This window comes from Chenopodium quinoa, unplaced genomic scaffold (assembly GCF_001683475.1).
Source record: "Chenopodium quinoa cultivar QQ74 unplaced genomic scaffold, ASM168347v1, whole genome shotgun sequence".
NCBI classification, from domain to species: domain Eukaryota; kingdom Viridiplantae; phylum Streptophyta; class Magnoliopsida; order Caryophyllales; family Amaranthaceae; genus Chenopodium; species Chenopodium quinoa.
In genome coordinates, this window is record NW_018743360.1 from 278,293 (window position 1) to 297,686 (window position 19,394).

The window sequence follows — 19,394 nt, forward strand, 5'->3', positions numbered from 1 at the left end:
ATCAACATAAGCAAATAACTAATTTAGAATAAAGACCAATACGTGCAGAGCGTGAAACTGGTTTTATGAATTTTATCAGGGTTTGAAAATTGAGATAGGTCTAAAAAAAAGAACCTGATTTTTTATCTCAATCTATATGGTTCTTCAAAAAAAAAAAAAAAAAAAAAAAAAAAAAAAAAAAAAAAAAAAAAACAGAAAACTAAATGAAAATAATGAAACCTTTGACATCCCAAGTGCACCGAGATTCTCTTCCACCCTCTTCATCAGGAGCTTTTGGTATGCAGAAGCCTCACACCTGACAAGTCTCTCAATTTTCTCAGGCAATTCATTCTCTACCTGCAAAAAACAAGATCACTAAACTTTAGCTACCCTTTTTTCTATGATGCATCTCCTATTGAGAAATAGCTACACTGATACAGTGATCGGAAAGTATAATTGAGCCAGTAGTCAACTAATATAAAGAAGAATTAAAGGCTTTTTAGAAAGAGGAGTTTTGATGAAATGTTGTATATCACTAGGAAAAGTTAACCAAGTATTCATGCCACAACCAGGTTTACGAAAACAGCATATTAACAAAAGCCACATTTTCCCCCTTCCTTAAGTCTTCCAAAAACTAACAGGATGCTTTCTTCTCTTCAGCTGCTCCAGATCCCCATATACTTGTCATAAATTCTCTCGTCTCTTAGCAACACCTGATGGTAACGTAAAAGTAATAAAAAGTACAAGGAAATATTGAAAAAGTTTCAAAATTTAATATGTATTTCCTTTGCTTTGTAATAGTTGCCACACTTCCATTTTCATGTTTGCCAATGCAGATTTTCAATCATTTATATTTTTTAAATTAACACATATCCACGATATATTTGACATTACGATTTCAAGCCATTCAATTCTATTTTGAAAATATACTTTGAGGCGTATCTTCAAGATCCTACATAACTATATACTTCTTATATTTAAATCAGCAAATATAGTCAAAGTGTGTGAATAGTTGCAGGTATTAAGAAATAAAGAAATATCATACAACTCACATAAAAAAATAAGCCTGAAACCCAAAACTAGCTTCCTAACCCCTCAATGACCGAATTAAAACCCACTCCGTTCAAATACTAAAAAAAGTGAGGGAGGAGGATGTGTAAGAGGAGGAGGAGGGGGGGGGGGGGGGGGACCATGGATGACACATCCTGGCTAAGAAGCTACTAAATCAAAACATAAATAGATATGCATTAGCATGTTGTCCATCAAAACAGTCCCACATAGCACAAAGATTGCATAGATCTGATACCCAAACCCAACAATAGGTTGGGGACCTATGACGTATTGTATACAAATAAGTAAATAGCTATCGTTTAAATCAAGGTTCTTAAGACACCTAGGCATTAAAATCATGACCAATGATTGATGATATCTTACAATATAAATAAACAATTAAAATCATAGGTTGAATGTCAAAGATAGCTATTGACCTTAGTTTCTAAAACAATTTTAGGCTTGTTTGCAAGGCATATGCACATGGCTCACATGTGCATGGTTTCACGTGTTTTTTCTTCATTGCATAGGGTCTGCTTGGGATACAAAGCTCCTTTAGTTGGATTTGGTGTAGGATGAAATGAAGCTTGGGTGCCAAGGCAATATGAATTTAGGTAATCACTAATTGCATAGTCTTTACTTCCCTACAAAGGGAAGGGTTTTGCATGTGAAAATATGTTTGTAATCTGATTTCTTATTTCGAGCTTGAGTTTCAATGGCAAGAACCACTAATATAAACATGGTGCTTTGTTGTGTTTTTTGTACTCCCTTCATTTCGTAATAATCGCAACACTTTCCTTTTTCATCCGTTTCGTAATAATTGCAACCCTACCTTTTTTGGTAAGGACCCACTACTATTTTATTTTTTCTCTCCTACTAGCCCCACTTATACTATTTTTTTGTCACTTCTCTATAATTTGCCTAAAACTTTGTGCCCTCCCTACTGTTGCAGTTATTACAAATCATAGGGAGTAATATAGACTAGACAAGGGAGAAAGGTGCTACTGGATTTAGAATTAGCTGGGAGAAGAAGGCAGAGTGCAAGTTGAGAGAGGAAAAAGAATTTTGAAATGCTATTTTAAGCTATCATCAATCAAATCATACCTTACTAGTTCTATTCGAAACAGATTACAAATTTCGTCATTAATACCTCATGCATCTTCTTAATTCCCTAAAATCTACTGTTTAAGTGAGAGAATAGCAAGCACAGTTACTAATACACTGCTTAAAACTTTCAATTTGTTAGATTTGTGAGTCTGTGATTAAATTTGTCTTCACGCAAAAGCTAATCGGAGTTTTAGGATTGTTCTTGGTGGCCTAGCCTTATAGATCAGATATAAAATTATATTCAGCGCCATTATAATAGTATCATATATCTAATTATATCAGCATTCATGTCCAAGATAGTAGATTTTCAATCGGAGTCGCCATTATACCAGCAAAGACTAATATATGTGATTAAAAAAAAAAAAAAAACAGATATCATTAGAGGAACCTTGTGTTTCAGCCTACGAAGTACAAATGGACGAAGAACTTGGTGAAGACGATTAATGATTAAGAGATTCTCCTCCTCGGATAGCAAGGCCTGGTCATGAAAATCAAAACTTCAAGTGAATAAGTGAAAAAACTCTGAAAGATAAACCAGTGAGAAGAAGCCAAAATTAAAGTCACCTCGTCAGGGGAATTGTCACCATTACTCTCAAATGGCTTGTTAAACCACTGAGAAAAGTCCTCAGAAGAGTTAAAAATGTTTGGCAATAGAAAATTGAGCAAAGCCCAAAGCTCCTCAAGATTATTCTGCAAAGGTCACCATATTATTTGACATTAAAGAAATGGATGATAACCAAATCAATGGGATTACATAACTTGAAAGAGTGTAAACAAACCGATATAAGAGTGTAATAAGAAGATAATATATAAAAAAAGATTAATCAATAACCTGTAAAGGGGTTCCAGTTAATAGTAATCTGTGAGAGCTATGATAAAGCTTCAAATCAGCATTTAGCTTGCATGATGCATTCTTTATCCGATGTCCTTCATCAATTATAATGTAATGCCAAAAAATTTTACTCAGCTTTGGCCTGTCATGCTTGTTCATAAGATATTCATATGTTGTCAAAAGGACATTGAATTTCTGGTGGATGATGCTCTCCCTACAGCAGAAATTTAAAAGCTGCAATTATTTGTGAGGGTATTATGTATGAAATAGATACTTTATAATACAAAAGTTCATTACTTGAATAGCCTACGTCGCTCTTCTGGAGGCCCTGCATAAACAATTTTGTTTATACCAGGCGCCCATAAATTCATTTCCTGTTCCCATCCAGGAAGAACTGACGACGGAACAACCACTAGAAAAGGTCCTCTGTCATTTTTTGCCTCCATCAAATAACAAATTAAAGAGATCACCTGCAGTACGAATATACTAGATCATCCACAATTCAAATCTGTAACTGCAAACCATCACCAGCTCTATATTCCTTCTTGGAATCATGTGAACCCAAACCCAATTAAGTCATACCTGAACAGTTTTCCCTAGACCCATTTCATCAGCAAGAATCCCATTTAAATGATTATTGTACAGTGAGACAAGCCATCGCAAACCATTCATTTGGTACCTTAACAAAAAAAAAATTATAAGTTAAAAATAAATAAATAAATAAATGACAAATTAAATGACAACGCAAGTCACGGTTCACTAATCCTCAGAAGAAAGGAGTAGCCACAAGACTATTCTAAGAAAGAGCTAGAATAGCACAGTTTCTGTTCTAACTTACTCTCTTAATTTTCCACCACGAAGTCCAGCTGGTTGCTCAGCAATGCTCTCCTTGATGCTGCAAAAATAAATTGCAATATGTAGCTAGAGGTGAGCATTAGGTAAAATAAACTATGAATAATAATAAGTACGGGTAGCAACTGATTGCAGCTTCATAATACACTAGTTATTGACATCATCGTTTACAAAGTTCACTCAAATGCTCCTAATTTAGTAATTTATACACAAGTCACCAAAAAAAAAAACAAAAAAACAAAAAACAAAAAAGAAAAAAAAAATCACATATTCCTGTGGAAATTAAATAATCAGCATTCTTGTACCCATCAAATTATTCTCATTAAACAAAGCTTTTGCACTACTATATGAGCCCAATTTTAACAGATTAAACAAACAAACTTAACAGCTTCAACTCACAACAGTCAAAATATGATTTATGCTTATTTCGGTTAGAGTGAAAGACATGAATCTAACCTGTGAGCAATCAAATAGTACTTCTCATTGCTTTCCTTGTAATGCTGAAAAAAAAAAAAAAATGAGAGAGTATTGCCCCTAAAAAGGAAGAAGACCTGAAAACCCTTTTCTACTACTTGCCTTTGCCTGATCACTTTCATCCTCAATATCAGCGAAAATGTCGCTGCTCTCATCTATAGTTGCAATCCTGTTTTCATCCATTTCGACTTGTCGAGCAGCAGCCTTTGCCTCTTTAAGCTTTGATCCAAGCTTAAGAAGATATTTCTCTGTCTCTTTGAGAAGTTGCTTGACTCTATCAGATTTTGCATCCTAACAATTTTCAAATCAAATGTAAAACTCAGAACTTAAGGCCAGAAAATGCAACAATTAAGTTGTTTCCATTTTCATACCTGAACCATCCGCAAATATCCTTCCACATCATTGATTTTCAGTAAATTAATTTTTTCACGCTGAATTCTGTCGATCTTTTCCCGGTGTATCCGCTCCTTCTTTTTGTGAAACTCTTTCGCATATCGATTAAAACCTTTGCAGCGTTCTCTCTTATATTTAAACACATCCTCCAGTCTCTCCCTGAGTGAAGTCGAAGCCACACATGAAATACAGTGAAAAGAAACCAAAACAGCAAGATTTAAACAAGATACCCCCTCGGTCCCCAAACAAAAGTCTCATTGCCTTTTGCACGCATTTTTTGGAAGGTGAATAAGGAAATAAGATAGTGGGATTTGGTTGATTTAAAATGAATAAAAAACATAAGATTGTGGGATTTGGTTAAGTAAAAGTGAATATAGAAATAGATAAAGGTCAAATGGGACTTTAATTTAGTGACAATGTTTTTGGGTGAAATGGGACTTATATTTGGGGATGGAGAGAATAATTAACATATATAGAACAAATAGGATCAAATATGAAACATCTTATTGAAACATCAGACACACTTGTGAACTTCTACTTCGCTGAAGAATTCCTTTTGTCTCTCACGAATCCTCTTTTGACGTTCTTCCTTCATCTTCTGCTCATATTTTTCTACATGCTTCAACCTCCTACCAATTCGGTGTTTCTTGATTGATTTCAAACGGTCCATTTCAGTTCGTATGGGCTTAAAGAAATCACTCAAGATATTCCTGGAGAAGTGATACATAAAAATTTCAGATAAGTGGAGAAAGAATATTTCAGCAAAAGACAGATAAAATAATATCTATATCACCTTCGAAGGCAACGCTGAAGCTCCAATAATTGAAGCTTTTTCAACTCTATCACACTCCTTGTTTTTGCAGATATATCTGCGGATGAGCTAACAGTTTCCTACAGATCACACAGACAAGAAAATTAGAAGAAAGAGCAACCATGAAATCAGCATCCTTTTATTTATGTGTACAAAAACGACACTTTTAAGGGTTTATGGCTGCAATATAACAAGACACTTATGAAATACGTCATTGAAGAAAAAGGTTTACGACTTTACGGTCATAATAAGGTTTCTCATTTTAAAGCTTTCACAAGAAACCAAATCTTATTCTTCTAGAAAACCTTATTTTTCCAAGAGTAGCCAAGGAAAATTAGTGGGTATACAAACTCCTTGTGCTTAAGTTCCTTTACAAAATCTAAAATTATTTCTTCTGTTAATTCTACTACATATTTGAGCTTCAATTTCACCTAGGTTGAAGTGTTTACTAGAAAAAAGCAATAATTATCCTACCCAAGTTTACACAATCTTGTTAAGACACTCCCTCTGATCATGACCATGTCCTTGACGCTTCTCCTAGAGTCACCACCTTTTGTTCATCCTTTATACATGTTGACTAACATTTTTAAATACCAAGATCATTGATAAATTTTCTTCTGTTTAACCGTGATCACGGAAGTCCCAAAAGGCTCTAATAACATTCTGATGTGTTTAAATTGGGACCTATCTTAGTTGCCTGCACTCAATCAATGAATTCTAAGGGTTTACGAGAAAATTTTATCAGACTAACACTAACAAAATGGGTAACTCAATAGCTTAACTAACCAAAACAAGGGTATTTGTTAATCAACCATAAAAACTAAAAACAACCAATACGAACTCAATTTCATTCATCAATCAGAAAATTATAATATAATCTATAATGGCATATATTAAAATAATGGACTTCAGATAGCTCATTTGACCAACACTAATATCTTGAAACTAAGACAAAAGATTAGTAAAATGGCCCCCACTCACTAAGCCACTCTCCACACTTTGTCTTTTTTCAATCTTCGCACTCACCATCCTAATCTCTTCATCCCACCTTTACCTTGGTCTATGTGCAAAATAAAGTTACATTAACACATGGTGTACATAATTAATACCCAAGATAAAATCAACTAGAGGTGTAAAAAATATGTGACCCTTGATTAGGATTATTGTCAGCAAAACAGATTAATTACAGCTAAGTTTCATTAGTTTTTAAGCATTTAATATACAGCTACTTTCCATATAATTCAGTTCTAAAACATCCATATACAGCTAAGTTCCATATACACTGAAAAGGATATAGAAATTAAGCAGTGAGACCCCCAACGTAAGTCATGTACCATTACAAAAAATCAACAGGATAGGATATACCTTAAGTTCACTAAAACACGAGGCAATTCTCTGGTCAGCGTTTTGCAATTTTTGCACCCACTTTTGTTCTGAAGCAAGTTTCTTTTTCTGGTGAGCCATAATCCATTTCTCAGACAATGTGTATCTTGGAGAAGGGCGCAAGTTAGCAGACACTGGATTTTCTTCCTCTTCAGGTTCTATAAGCTTATCCATAGTAGCAAGAGAGCTAGAATCCTTATGCATGTAGCTTGAATCAGCCACAGGAACAACTATTGACCCATCTGAGATGGACTTTGTTTGATAATCTAGAGCACCATTACCATCTGCACATTAATTAACTTAATGAAGAGTAACAAGATTATGGGCATGCAATTACATCAGAATAGTTTGACTACAGAGTATATGCATATGATAAGGAGAGGCAGTCCTCACAGGTAATGAAGGATTAAAGTCAATGTAGATCATTTTTCTGAGCATAACTAAGCTTATTTCCATAAGAAGAAAACTGCATAATGAAGAGGAGCAATTGAAAGGTGAGGTGAAGGGATATACTTGAATATCTGCGTTTTTCTCTTGAACCCACTGTGCCTAACGAGGCTAGCTTACATGCTTGTTAAATTAATACCTCTGAGACTTTTCTTTATTTTTAAGTTTATGTTGTATTTATGGCCCATTCAGCTTCTTTAAAATTACTTTTCCTGCTATTACTTAGCAAATTCATTCAGCATAATTAATTTGAATAATACTCCCTCTTCCCCTCCGGCAGTATGAAATTTGCTTTTCTTTTAAAAGATCATGAAACAAACCACAACATAAATTTATATCAACTAATTTCATTTTACAGTTTGCAATAGACCCCATACTCTCAAGTTTTCATCTATAACATAGACATAGCCTTTTCACCCAAGCATCTCCAGCCAAGAGATTTACTCACCATGCAAGGCATTTCTGAGCAATATGTTAGCATCATTTACTGGTCTTGCCCTGTGATTTCCATTGTCCATGCCTTGAATTGACTTCCAAGATGAGGACAAGTGGCTATCGGGCAGCTGTTGGTTCTGACTATGGCTGTCACGTTGAGACAAAATTGAAGAAATCTCATTATTGACCCCAATGTCATGTTGAACAGTGGAATGCAATGGCCCCCGTGGGAGGTCATTATGACCAACTCTAGCCCACCTAATCATCTCAGGATTTAGCTGCTTGTTCACACCAACAACAGAAGCCACATGATTTGCCCCCCCTGGCAGCAAAATTTCTTCATGTACATGGGTGGCTGGACTTCTTATCCCTAAAGTATCAGGCTGAATTGAAGTTGTAACAAGTACAGAAGAGTTGGCTGTTTCCTGACTCTCTGTATCATCCTCCAGAATTCTATTTCCAGGAGGATGGTGTTTCATATCTTCATCATTATGTGAAAGGTCAGCCAATGCAGGTTTTCCCGCCTCATGTTTTATATTCTCAGCTTCTTTTGAGAAAGGATCAGCCTCTCTAACAAATGCACCCGCAGCAGAAGCAGTAGGAGCTCCATCACTCTTCATGCCAGCCATGTTTCCTAATGGCAAAGGGACTTCAGATATACTGCTCGACTCAAGAGTTGTTTGTCGCTTGCCCTTATCTTTAGCTTGCTCCATTTGAGCTCCATCTACACTACTGCTGGATCCTAGCAGCATCAAACAGAGTATTAGAATCATATAGACACATAAAGGTTTTTTTTTTTTTTTTTTAGTTCAAAAGGTATAGCTGATGATACAGGTTGTGAGCATAGTACCTTCTTTAGGTAAGATGTTTCCAAGTGCAATCTCAAGATGGAGTCTTTTTGGGGCCAACCCATTTCTATGCAAATGAAAATTTGTCAAGATAAAAATCCAGATTCTCTAACATGGGTTAGCACACTCTAGCTGAATAGCAACAGTACAAGAATTTCAACAACATAATACACACCTGAATGCTAAGAAGACCAAACATTGGGCTCTTAGCTGCTTCAAATGGTGCTCTTTAAAAGGCATGCTTGGTACGGAAGCAGTACTTGCTGGATACTTTCCTGTTTCTCTTGAACCTGAACTTCCAGGTATCCCCCCTTCACAGTGATTGCTGGGATTAATAGCCTGACAGAAAGATACGATCAAACAATGTCAGAATCAGTCAATAAAAAGGTCAGCAACGAAAAATAAAGGTACACTTAAAGGATCTTCCTCAGGAGCAGGCAAGGCCCCAACCAGAATAATTTTTTTAAGTTATCAGTTACAAACCTATACATTTAAATGTATAAAAGCGTGTGGCATAGGGATCGAGTATACTTATTTGAACAACAGGTTAAAGGTTCAACCAGTGCGTCCACAAAAATAGAAGACGACATGACAAACTAAAGCAAAAGAGAAGCAAAATAGATTGGTATCTAAAATGGTCACAATAGTTATACAAAGGACTGCCAAGGAAGATACAAGACTAGCAACCACTTCATTTTCAATTTTGCCTTAGCAGAAAAAATCTAAATCACCGACTTCAAATCATCATAAACAGTACAGGTAGAGCAGGTGTGCAATAATTATGTTTTCTAAAGCAAAACGATAGAGTAACCCTAAATGTTTTCAACTTTTCACATCAACACTTTTCACTTACGATGTAAGGGTGCATCCTATTCACCTAATCTACACTTATTTAAACTTATCTAAACTTAACTATACTAATCTAAACTTATCAGAGCTAAGCTAATCTATTAGAGCTTATTTTAGCTGTAGATTGAATTTAGGTAACCTTAGTAACCCTCATCTGAACTTTTTCTTTCTTGAACATATAGAAAGTTATTAATTATCAGCCCTTATCTGAACTTATTATTCATGAAATAAGAGGACTTAAGGGGAACACAATAGGGCCTAATACCCAATAACTTGACAGAGAGTCAGCTCATAGTACTACAACATTTACCAACATTGCATGGTAGACGATTACAAGAAATCTTTATGTTACTTGGATAGTTTGAGAGTTGATGATAACCTATTTCTGGATAATCGTGAAGGCCTATACCTGATTTCACGGCAACCAAGAAGCAAATCATGTACAACATTTCTTTTTTATTAGATCTTGGAATCATGTCTTCATATTAAATGCATTTAATTTAAATGAAAACTAGAATACTCTCTTTCAATTTTTTGCTTTGTTCTATTCACCATACAAAAATAATGTTTTGCTTAAATCAATTTCAACCAATGCAAAAATATTTCTTGCACTAATAATCAGTTTTAGGTCGTTCTTTTTTGTTCTACTCATTTTGATTTATTCTATTTTAGACCAACTCTTTTTACCATCTTACCCCTACAGCCACATAATAATTACACCTTTCCACACTTTCTCACTTACTTTATTCATTTCTTACACAAACCAGCCTTTTTACAATCTCTCTTACTTTATCTTACACCCAGTCACATTCTACAATGTTTCCTTAATTTGCATAGCTATAGTAACCAAGTAGAACACAAAAGAACCGAAGGAGTACTTGAATGTAGTAACAAATATAAACAATCAAAGTTGTATGTTGGCAAACGTGCAAATCAAATTAGAACAGCTTTAAAAAGCCAAGAATAAAATTATATCAAATGATAAAACATCTCTTATATAATTATACAATAGGTAATTTATAATCATATTGTATCATAAATGGATCTTAATACAATTCAAAATGAATCTAATAGTTTTAAATTGACAGTTAATGGATTATATCATAACAGTTATACTAGATTTTGTTTACACAAAATGCTAGAATTTTATTTTATAACCAAACACTAATATTATAAGGTGGCATAATTTTTCTAGATGCCTTTTAAGTGGCATAACACATCATTAATTAACGATGCCAAATGTCATTGTTTTGTGATCTAAAGCACCAATTCAAATATGCCATGTTACCTTATATAACTAAATTGTTATTGGCATAAAAATAAGAAAAGAAAATTTAAATTTTAAAAAAGTACTAAATATGTTGTCGATGCATAAAATTCTCTTGGATGGATTTAGCAGATTGAATTAGTAGTTCATTTAGTGTAGTAGTTCCCCCGATCATATTTATTCGTTCTGTTTCCTAGTTAGGAAGGTTCAAAAAGTTCTTATTTGGAATACTTCCATATACGATTCAAAAAAAAATTCCATCAATTTTTACTATTTATTTGGTGAATGTGCCAAAATTTATCACAGTTTTCTCTTTTCATAAGATTTTTTAAATAATGATTAAATTTCCCGATGCATGATTCATATTTTTAGTCATTATTCACTCTTACCAATCGCCATATTAATTACCTTGTACCTCTTTTTTCTTTATCATTTTTTTGTTTTGAAAAGTGGGACTATTTGATGAATAAATTAGAATCTCAATTATTTTAATTGCTTCTCTCACAATAAGATTCATTTTCCTTAAATTACTCCCCAATTCCAAATGAGGAAAGCAAATAGGATGTTAGGATCGGAGGGAGTAGAATTTTGTATATGTTACATGTTAGGGAGATGATCATGAGTGAAAATTGTCTAGGTATGGTAGTAAAGGAAGTGTTGGAAATGTTCCCTATCACATTGTTATATAATGTATGAAAAATATATGACATATGAAATGTTAGAGGATTGTGACCAAACAAAAAGTTTGGTACGATTAAATTAAAAGTTATTTGAAAGCAATATAGAATTGATTAAAAAAATCAAGATATTAGAATCAAAAGAGCAACAAGAATAGGTAATATAACAAGTGTTATATGAAGGTAATGATCAGTTACTCATGAAAAGGTGGAGTTAACAATGTATATAAATTAAAATTCATTACCGAGAGTAATTGAGGATATTTTTCTCTTTAGACTAATTTTAGTGTCATTTGAGGGTATTTCTTCCTATCAATAGTAAGTATATTTTTAAGTTGGACTAATTTTATACGGAAACTTCATATCAATAAAGCATAGGGATTAATTTTCACACGCAGAAAAGTTGAGATAGGAAATGTAGATTGAAATTTCACAAATTTTGGTTGTCAGGATGAAAATAAAAATAATGAGTTTGAAGGTCCTGGGAGGAAAATTAATCTTTTAAGAAAATATAATGACTTCTTAAAAGGAATATCTACTTCATTTCTCTACTAATAAGAAGGAGAAGATAAGCTCCTAGAGAACATTTCTACAAGGAAAGAAATAATGAAGACAATGTACTTTGAAGGAATTTTAATTTTGAAAGCAGATTATAGGTTTGTAGCCAATGCCAAGTGGAGGAAATGTATGTTGATTGTCTTAGAATCTTACTTTAAGTCCACAATTCCAATCTCTTTGGCACTTATTCATAGTTTTGTCTGGTATAAGTTCACTTCATCCCCTTTCTGCCAAAGATGTTTAGGTTACATAGCAGATAAGGAAGATAAAGGTATTTTTCTTAAGTATGGAGGATGGTTTTGTTCACACACTTCGAAAGAAGGAAACCAGCAGATTTTTTAGAGGAAACTTGCTCACGTCAAGGTTCCAAATGAAAATTGACTTTTTTAAGTTCATAAATATATTGTCACTTGATGGCTAGACGGCACATAAATATTGGCTAAATGGTTAGCAACCTCTTTTGTGTCATTTTTATACTTCTGTATAATTTATCCTCAATAGTAAATTTTACTTTCACCATATATCTTTACTAATTATAAAAGCAAAAAGTTATAATGTAAATTTACTTCCTTCATTCCCGTAATATTGTGACAAGGGGGTGATGACACGAAATTTAGGATGTTGAGAGATATAGAGAGAGAAAAAGATAGGAACCCATGTGGTGAGGAGAGAGATAGAGAAAAAGCATGTGCAAATATGGTAATGTAGCAACATTTGTGCATGTTTCTAAAATGGTAATTGTTGCAATATTATAGAAATGGAGGAAGTATTAGATTTGTCTCATTACATTGTATCATAATATCGACTTCTTTATATTTATTACTTAAACATGATTATAGTAACAGTTAAAGTTGAGTATTGGTACACGTGAAAGTCAATATTGAACAAAAAAAAAAATAACAGTGTACTAGTACACAGGCTATTCTTGATAGAATGCTGTGGGAGCATTTCAAGCACTGCGTCCAAGATACAGATATTCTTGCTCAAAGAAAAACTTATCGTGTTTAGTTTGTAGATTTGTACAGTTATTCTTAATTCCGTACAAATACTGTTTGTCATGTAAAACATACTTTAAAACTGAAAACCGATGTTCCTCACTAAATTAGCTACCTGGCAATTCATCTCCCCCCCCCCCCAAAAAAAAAAAAAAAAGGATAAAAACATGCTCGTAGAGGGTGATGGAGAAGATAAAGGGAAGAAGGGGTGAAATTGAACAGAGAGCAAGAAAGATGTATTAAGTAGTCTAAGGTGAGAAATTACTTGAGAAAGTCTATCAGCATTCGCTGGTATATGTGAAATTTCAGCAGCGTCAAAAGAAGAAGGTGAATTTAAGTTTCTCATTGCTCCGTCAACTTGGATACCAGATGATAATTGCCCTGGTACAGTTCTCTCTCGCAAGCTGGTTGCACCCCTGAAGAATCCTTGCTTCCAGCTTTCAGAATCAACTGCAGATTTACCAGCAGATGATCAGCAGAAGAACAACCCATGTAAATATGCAACAACAACAAAGCCTTAGTCTTAAAATGATTTGGGGTCGGCTAACATGAACGTCATAAGGACCTGTCCGCAGAGAAATGGATCATAGCTAGATAATTGATTAAATAAAAGTGGGCGGGAGAAAAATAAAAGAAAATTTATCATCTTGCATATTGCACATGATGTTGAAACCAACACCAACACAAGGGAGTGGAGCAAAAACAACAATAGCAAGACGGTTCCACAAGTTCAAGCTCATACACCTCCTTCTCTAGCATTACAAATATGAGGTTAATGGTAGATTGCTGAATGCCTGAATCATTATAAGCTGAAGGATTAATTTGCTCTAATTAAAATCTAAAGGGGTCAAACAACTAGCACAATGTAACACTCACAGCCCAAAGAACCCTAACTCATCCTCCGTTTTCTGCACCACTGCACGTGCAGTGGATATACAAGTAATATAACACAAAGTGCAGAGTAGTAAACTATCACCTGGAAGAGTTCCTCCAGCTTCAGACTTGCCAGAAAGCCTCTCCTTTCTTATATCAGACATGCCAGAATAAGAATCAAGCTGCTGGGAGATATCTTCCTGTATTTCTATGCCAGATGAATCAGTCCTCTTTCTCTTGATATTGGCTCTTTTAGGATCTTTCTGCATACCTTGTTGCTCCCAGCCTGGCGGTTCACGCCTATCCTGTGAATATGAGTTAGTAGATCTAGTGTCAATACTTGAAGGGCTCTCATGATCAAACGACATTGCACTCCTTTGGGAAACTGGTCCTTGGAAAGGGTCGTTCCCAATACTGCTAGGAACAGCAGGTGGCCTGCCAGAACTAAAACCATCAGGCCTTGTGGTGTCATTTTCAATCATGCCTGATTTAGAGTCTGCGACAACTCCAGCAGACTGTGAACATCCTGCAAAGTAGTTCAACGATTACAAAACAATCACGCTGAATTAATGAGATGCTTGAAGGAGAAGAAAATAAAATCTTCAATAGTAGTTAACACCTGCTGATTGTGCTCTGGCAGACTCTCCCAAATGAGATCCACTACTCAAAGGAAGGCGTGACGACATCAATGCTTCGATATCAAGGCCGTGCTGATTTATAACAGTCTCCATGGCCCTTGTGAAATTGAATTTAACAAACATTAAAGTAAGCACTTTTCCAGATCATAGCTTTAATTTTGTAGTTAAAAATAACCTATCGAGCAATAGAAAGATATCAGAATCTAATTAACAGCATGGTTTCGCCCAACTGAAGAAACGCAACCGGAGTCAGGTTTTCATGAAGATTTCTTAAACCTCTAATATTTTCACCACCCAAAACCAACAGTTTTTCGCACTCAAGCTACATCACGACAACATAAATCAATCGAAAAATTTCAAGGTCCACTATTTCACCGTACTTTTTCATAATAAAACGTAAAATTAATGAAAATGATGAACTCATTGTAAACTACTTACCTAGATATTACTTGGTACGGCATAGAATTTTCTTTCCCACTTGATTTCATGTGTTGCAATATCTGAAACATACAAAACATATGAAAATTAACAACCATATAATCATAACATATATATCAAAGATCACCAAAATTCGACTCGGAAAAGAAGACAGAGACAACGACGGCAACAACGACGACTCACAACATAGAGTTTCGTGGCCAATTTCGCAGGCTCGTCTGTAGACTCGTGAATGAGCTTCTGCAAAAATTTGGCAGCCTCAAATTCAACATTATGAGGATGGGGATCCGCCATCTTCTTTTTAACTATAAAAATCACAAACCAAAAAAAAATCAATTTCATTAATAAAACAGTAAAGTAGCTCAATTTAACAATTTATAGCAAAAAAAAGAATTACATCAAACAAGGGTTCAGTAGGTTCAACTGAACTGAACCCTTAAATCCAAAATAAAAAAAATAAAAAAAAAATAGAAAAATTCAGTAAAAAAGACAGATGAATCTGGAACCCTAAGAGTGAGATTTCTAGGAAGAACTTGAAGATACCCGAATTCTCAATTTTTAGCTTGTTAGATGGAGAAAATATCAAATTCGTAAGCAGTTGGGGAAATCCGAAATCCTAATGTTCAATTAAATTAATGTTAGTGTTAAATGAAACCCTAGATTGTGAGATTAAATTTTGATGGTATAATTAAATTGATACTTGAATATGAACTAACCGTAAGCTGCTTCAATGGAGAACTCCGAGTACGCTGCAACGGAGGAGAGAGAAATAGGTGAAGCGTAAAAGTGTAAAAGACAAAGTTTTTGTTTCCGTCCACGGTGCTGTTACTAAAGTCTCGGGCTAAAAATGTTACATATACGGCTTATACGCCTTGTCTATAGGATATTAATACACGTCCGTTTTTTTTGGATTTTTTCCCAAATTGAGCTTTATTGGTAAATTATTTACCAAATTGGTCTCGTGGGAAAAGTATTTCCCAAACTAAGCTTCTGGGGTGAAACGTTGTCTCGGACAGCGTTTTACACCCAGCTTTTTAAAAAAAAAAATTCAAGAAGTAAAACGCTGTCCGAGATAGCGTTTTACCTTGTTGACCTGTTGGTATGTATTTTGGCAAAATATACTAGTATATTTTGCCAAATTATACTGGAATATGTATATGGGCTTTAAAACGCTACCTGAGGCAGCGTTTTATGTTGAAGCATAAAACGCAGCCTGAGGCAGCGTTTTATTTAAAGCATAAAACGCTGCCTGAGGCTGCGTTTTATGTTAAAGCATAAAACGCTGCCTCAGGCAGCGTTTTTCTGCTAGACTGCATAACCAGCAACAGTTTCTGCAATCTGCTGCTGCCCCTACACATAACCCTCACCCAGCAGCATCAGCTCAGCCCCACCATGAACCACCACCCCCACCACCATCCACCACCATCAACCACCTCCCCCACCACCACCGGCCTCCACTCTCGACCACCCCTATGCAATGCAAAACACCCTAAACAATGCAAGGACATTCCCACCACCCCCATCATTAACCACCACACCACCACCGCCCGCCACTCTCAATCACCCATAAACTACCATAAAACACCCTAAACAACGCAAGAGCATTCCCACCACCAGCCCCAACCTTTCCACCACCATCGACCACCACCGACAACCATCAAACACTGGAAACAACCCCAACAACATGATAACCATCGTGAAACAGCACTTTAAGTGCAGGAGACCAAATATATGCTGCTTGATACATAAAACGGATATAAAAGATATAGTTTCACTAACAAAAGTCAAATTCGAACAAATAAGGGAAATAAACTTCAAATTGTACAGAGAGACATTTAGAAAACATTTCTTGTATTAATAATGTAAGCGTTATATACAACATTGTTAAATATCTGAGTACCACAAAAGGATCAATTAACTAATACTATCCGGACTCATGTATTGGAGTTAACTGGTCTCCATCCTCTGTGTCCTCTGTCCGTCTACGAACACACCTCGGACGCCTCGTGTAATGCTGAATGGTGGTGAATGGGTCTCGGGACGATGGAGGAGTCAGCTGGCGAGACGATGAGTCACCCTGGATGTGGCCGGGAGCGGTGTTATGGATGAAGTAATCCTCTGCCTGTGTAGAGCCCGAAGTATGACCTCCACCACTACTCTGTCCGAAGTCGAACTGTGAATGGAAGGAGTTGGGGTCATGATCGTCCCTGGGGTGGACGAGATGGCCATGGACATATCTCTGCAAGCTATGTATGCCCATATCTCGCACCCGCTCAACCTGGGCTCTAGTGGGTACGACTGCTAAGGCATCTGAAAGTGCATCAACCATCGCACCCATATCCCCCGCCTGCAGTAATCATCCATGAATTAGTAATATGATATAGAATTTCAAATAATTTTGGAAAACAAGAAACTGAAAAAACTCACAAGTCCGCTGATAACATCATAAGCTGGATGGTAGTGCGTGGACGGTGGGGTGTAGGTAGGGTTGATGAAAAGGCGTGTAATCTGCCTGTACCATACCATGTAAGGATCACGCGGATCCATAACACCCTGAAACAGGTGACCGTCAACGATGGACTCCAACCGCTGGTCCCAAAGCTCAATGAATTGATGATGCTCTAGTGCCCAGTTTGTCTCCAACTTTCCACGACGGTCAATGCCGTGGAGGCAAATACTAGTGTCACAGGGCATGGGGATAGGCTGCTGAAGTCCGAATTGTCGCAACACTCGGTCCGGTAGGTGGCTCTCCACGACCTCAAAACAGATCATGGGGGTCCTGGCAAGCCACTCAGTACGATGCTCGAGCAAGTGTTCCGGCATGGCCTCTACCAACACAGCAGAATAGGGATCCCATGTCATCTGCAACAAGGATATATCGTGAAAAGGTTAGGGCAATGCCAATAAACAGTATAAAGAGTAAACAAACGATTACAAATGTAGTGCAAGATTCCACCTGTTCATCCGAGAGTCGATCGAGGGCGTCACGGTAGTAGAGAAGACCTCTCGCTGTATGCGCATGTGTTAGTTTGGGAACCACCCACCTGTGGCAAAAAATTATTTAAGAAGTTGTACTAGCTAATTATAACAAAATTTGAGTACACAAGTATAATGTTACGAACCTACAACCGTATGCCTGATCGGGTTCAGGGAGCGGGGGAGCATCGTATGCTCCGTACTGATCGTCCTGGTCCAGCTGCCCTGGACGGTGTACAACAGGCCTACCTGGTCTCCCTACATGGATGTGCTCCCAAGCCCATAGTTGTTTTAAAAATCAAATAAAAGGTAAAGCATAAATAACGTCAAGTCATTATCAAACTAGGCTTAAGGATAATGATGAGGTTTACTTGTAGCACAACCAAAGGACCTCCAATCAGCTGTGCTCCACGCGGTGATGCTCTACACAGATGGCGATACAAGACCGCCAAACAAGCGTTACCCCAACTGTATCCACGGATCTCATCCCAGTCGTGGTCTAACAGCTGCAGGTAAATAATCTGAAGATGACTTCCGCTCTTGTTTCCAAAGAGCACGCCCGAGATGAGCAGGAACAAGTAAGCTCGGGCGTATCTCTGCACTGTGGCGTCGTCAGCGTCCTGAGGTAAATGTCCAAAAGTGTCGCATAGCCAACCGGTCCTCAGCGCGCTGCCCCTGATCTCGTTTGGCTCTGGCTGAACCCCTAAAACCCGACCTACTAAACCTGCGGGGTCAAGTACCACACCCCCTGTCACCGCATTCCCATGGATGGGAAGGCGTGTGAGTATCGCGACGTCCCGCAGCGTGACTGTCGCCTCCCCCACAGGAAGATGGAAGGAGTGTGTCTCCTGCCTCCATCTCTCAACTAATGCTGTGATAAGCCCTCGATCTATTTCTCTGTAGCCCACGCGATGAATACCACCAAAGCCAACCCAATCGACGTACTGAAGAACGCGTGGATCGACTGCCCAGCCGGACCTCAAGTGCCTGCACCCCAACATTTCCGCTATGTCTGATTAGGGGATTTTTATCCACCAATCACCGTCTGACAAGTGGACCCACCAGGTTCCACCACGTGTCCTTCACAAAGGCCAACAGGAGCTTGCCACGTGTCAATCACAGATACGTCCTCCATGGACCACTTAAGACACGCCACGTGTCCACCCATGCCAAATGGGACAACCGGCCATCAAGGCCCAATTCAGTCTAGAGGCCCGATCAGCCCTAGGTTTACCTTAAACCTAGAGAGTTGCACGCTTCCCAAGGCTATAAATACCCGATTAATCCTCATTAATCAGGGACCGAATAATTAAGAGATCAAGCAGAGAAGAACAGAGTTATTGACAACCGGCTAATCACGCTAACAACGCAGATTACCAACACTAAACACTCTCACCTAGAGAGATCTAATTACTTTAATTGCTGTATTGATTACTCCTTAATCGGATACTAACTTGACCGTTGGAGGCGGAGCTCTCAGGAGTCTCCGTTATTTTGCAGGTACAGGCGTCC

General features: G+C 36.9%; 1 protein-coding gene across 11 annotated transcripts in view; it reads right to left on the bottom strand.

Moving 5' to 3' along the window:
* LOC110738026 (chromatin structure-remodeling complex protein SYD-like) overlaps window positions 1-15,759 on the bottom strand; it is a 42,393-nt gene extending 26,634 nt beyond the window's left edge. For 7 of the 11 annotated variants that reach the window (XM_021918394.1, XM_021918386.1, XM_021918388.1 and 4 more), the window contains exons 1-22: window positions 15,623-15,758; window positions 15,090-15,211; window positions 14,907-14,968; window positions 14,450-14,565; window positions 13,934-14,356; window positions 13,223-13,407; window positions 8,787-8,950; window positions 8,614-8,678; window positions 7,777-8,505; window positions 6,864-7,165; window positions 5,481-5,578; window positions 5,212-5,397; window positions 4,666-4,846; window positions 4,397-4,585; window positions 4,277-4,320; window positions 3,807-3,863; window positions 3,551-3,647; window positions 3,266-3,438; window positions 2,969-3,182; window positions 2,701-2,826; window positions 2,525-2,614; window positions 220-336 (exon numbers count right to left, since the gene is read on the bottom strand). In XM_021918394.1, the coding sequence (XP_021774086.1) occupies window positions 220-336; window positions 2,525-2,614; window positions 2,701-2,826; window positions 2,969-3,182; window positions 3,266-3,438; window positions 3,551-3,647; window positions 3,807-3,863; window positions 4,277-4,320; window positions 4,397-4,585; window positions 4,666-4,846; window positions 5,212-5,397; window positions 5,481-5,578; window positions 6,864-7,165; window positions 7,777-8,505; window positions 8,614-8,678; window positions 8,787-8,950; window positions 13,223-13,407; window positions 13,934-14,356; window positions 14,450-14,565; window positions 14,907-14,968; window positions 15,090-15,200 (3,729 nt within the window). In that variant the 5' untranslated portion in view covers window positions 15,201-15,211; window positions 15,623-15,758. Of the gene's footprint in view, window positions 1-219; window positions 337-2,524; window positions 2,615-2,700; window positions 2,827-2,968; window positions 3,183-3,265; window positions 3,439-3,550; window positions 3,648-3,806; window positions 3,864-4,276; window positions 4,321-4,396; window positions 4,586-4,665; window positions 4,847-5,211; window positions 5,398-5,480; window positions 5,579-6,863; window positions 7,166-7,776; window positions 8,506-8,613; window positions 8,679-8,786; window positions 8,951-13,222; window positions 13,408-13,933; window positions 14,357-14,449; window positions 14,566-14,906; window positions 14,969-15,089; window positions 15,212-15,449; window positions 15,521-15,622 lie in introns of those variants that run through there. The other 4 variants (XM_021918392.1, XM_021918391.1, XM_021918389.1 and 1 more) reach the window with 2 other exon arrangements.
* Window positions 15,760-19,394: the final 3,635 nt, after the last annotated feature.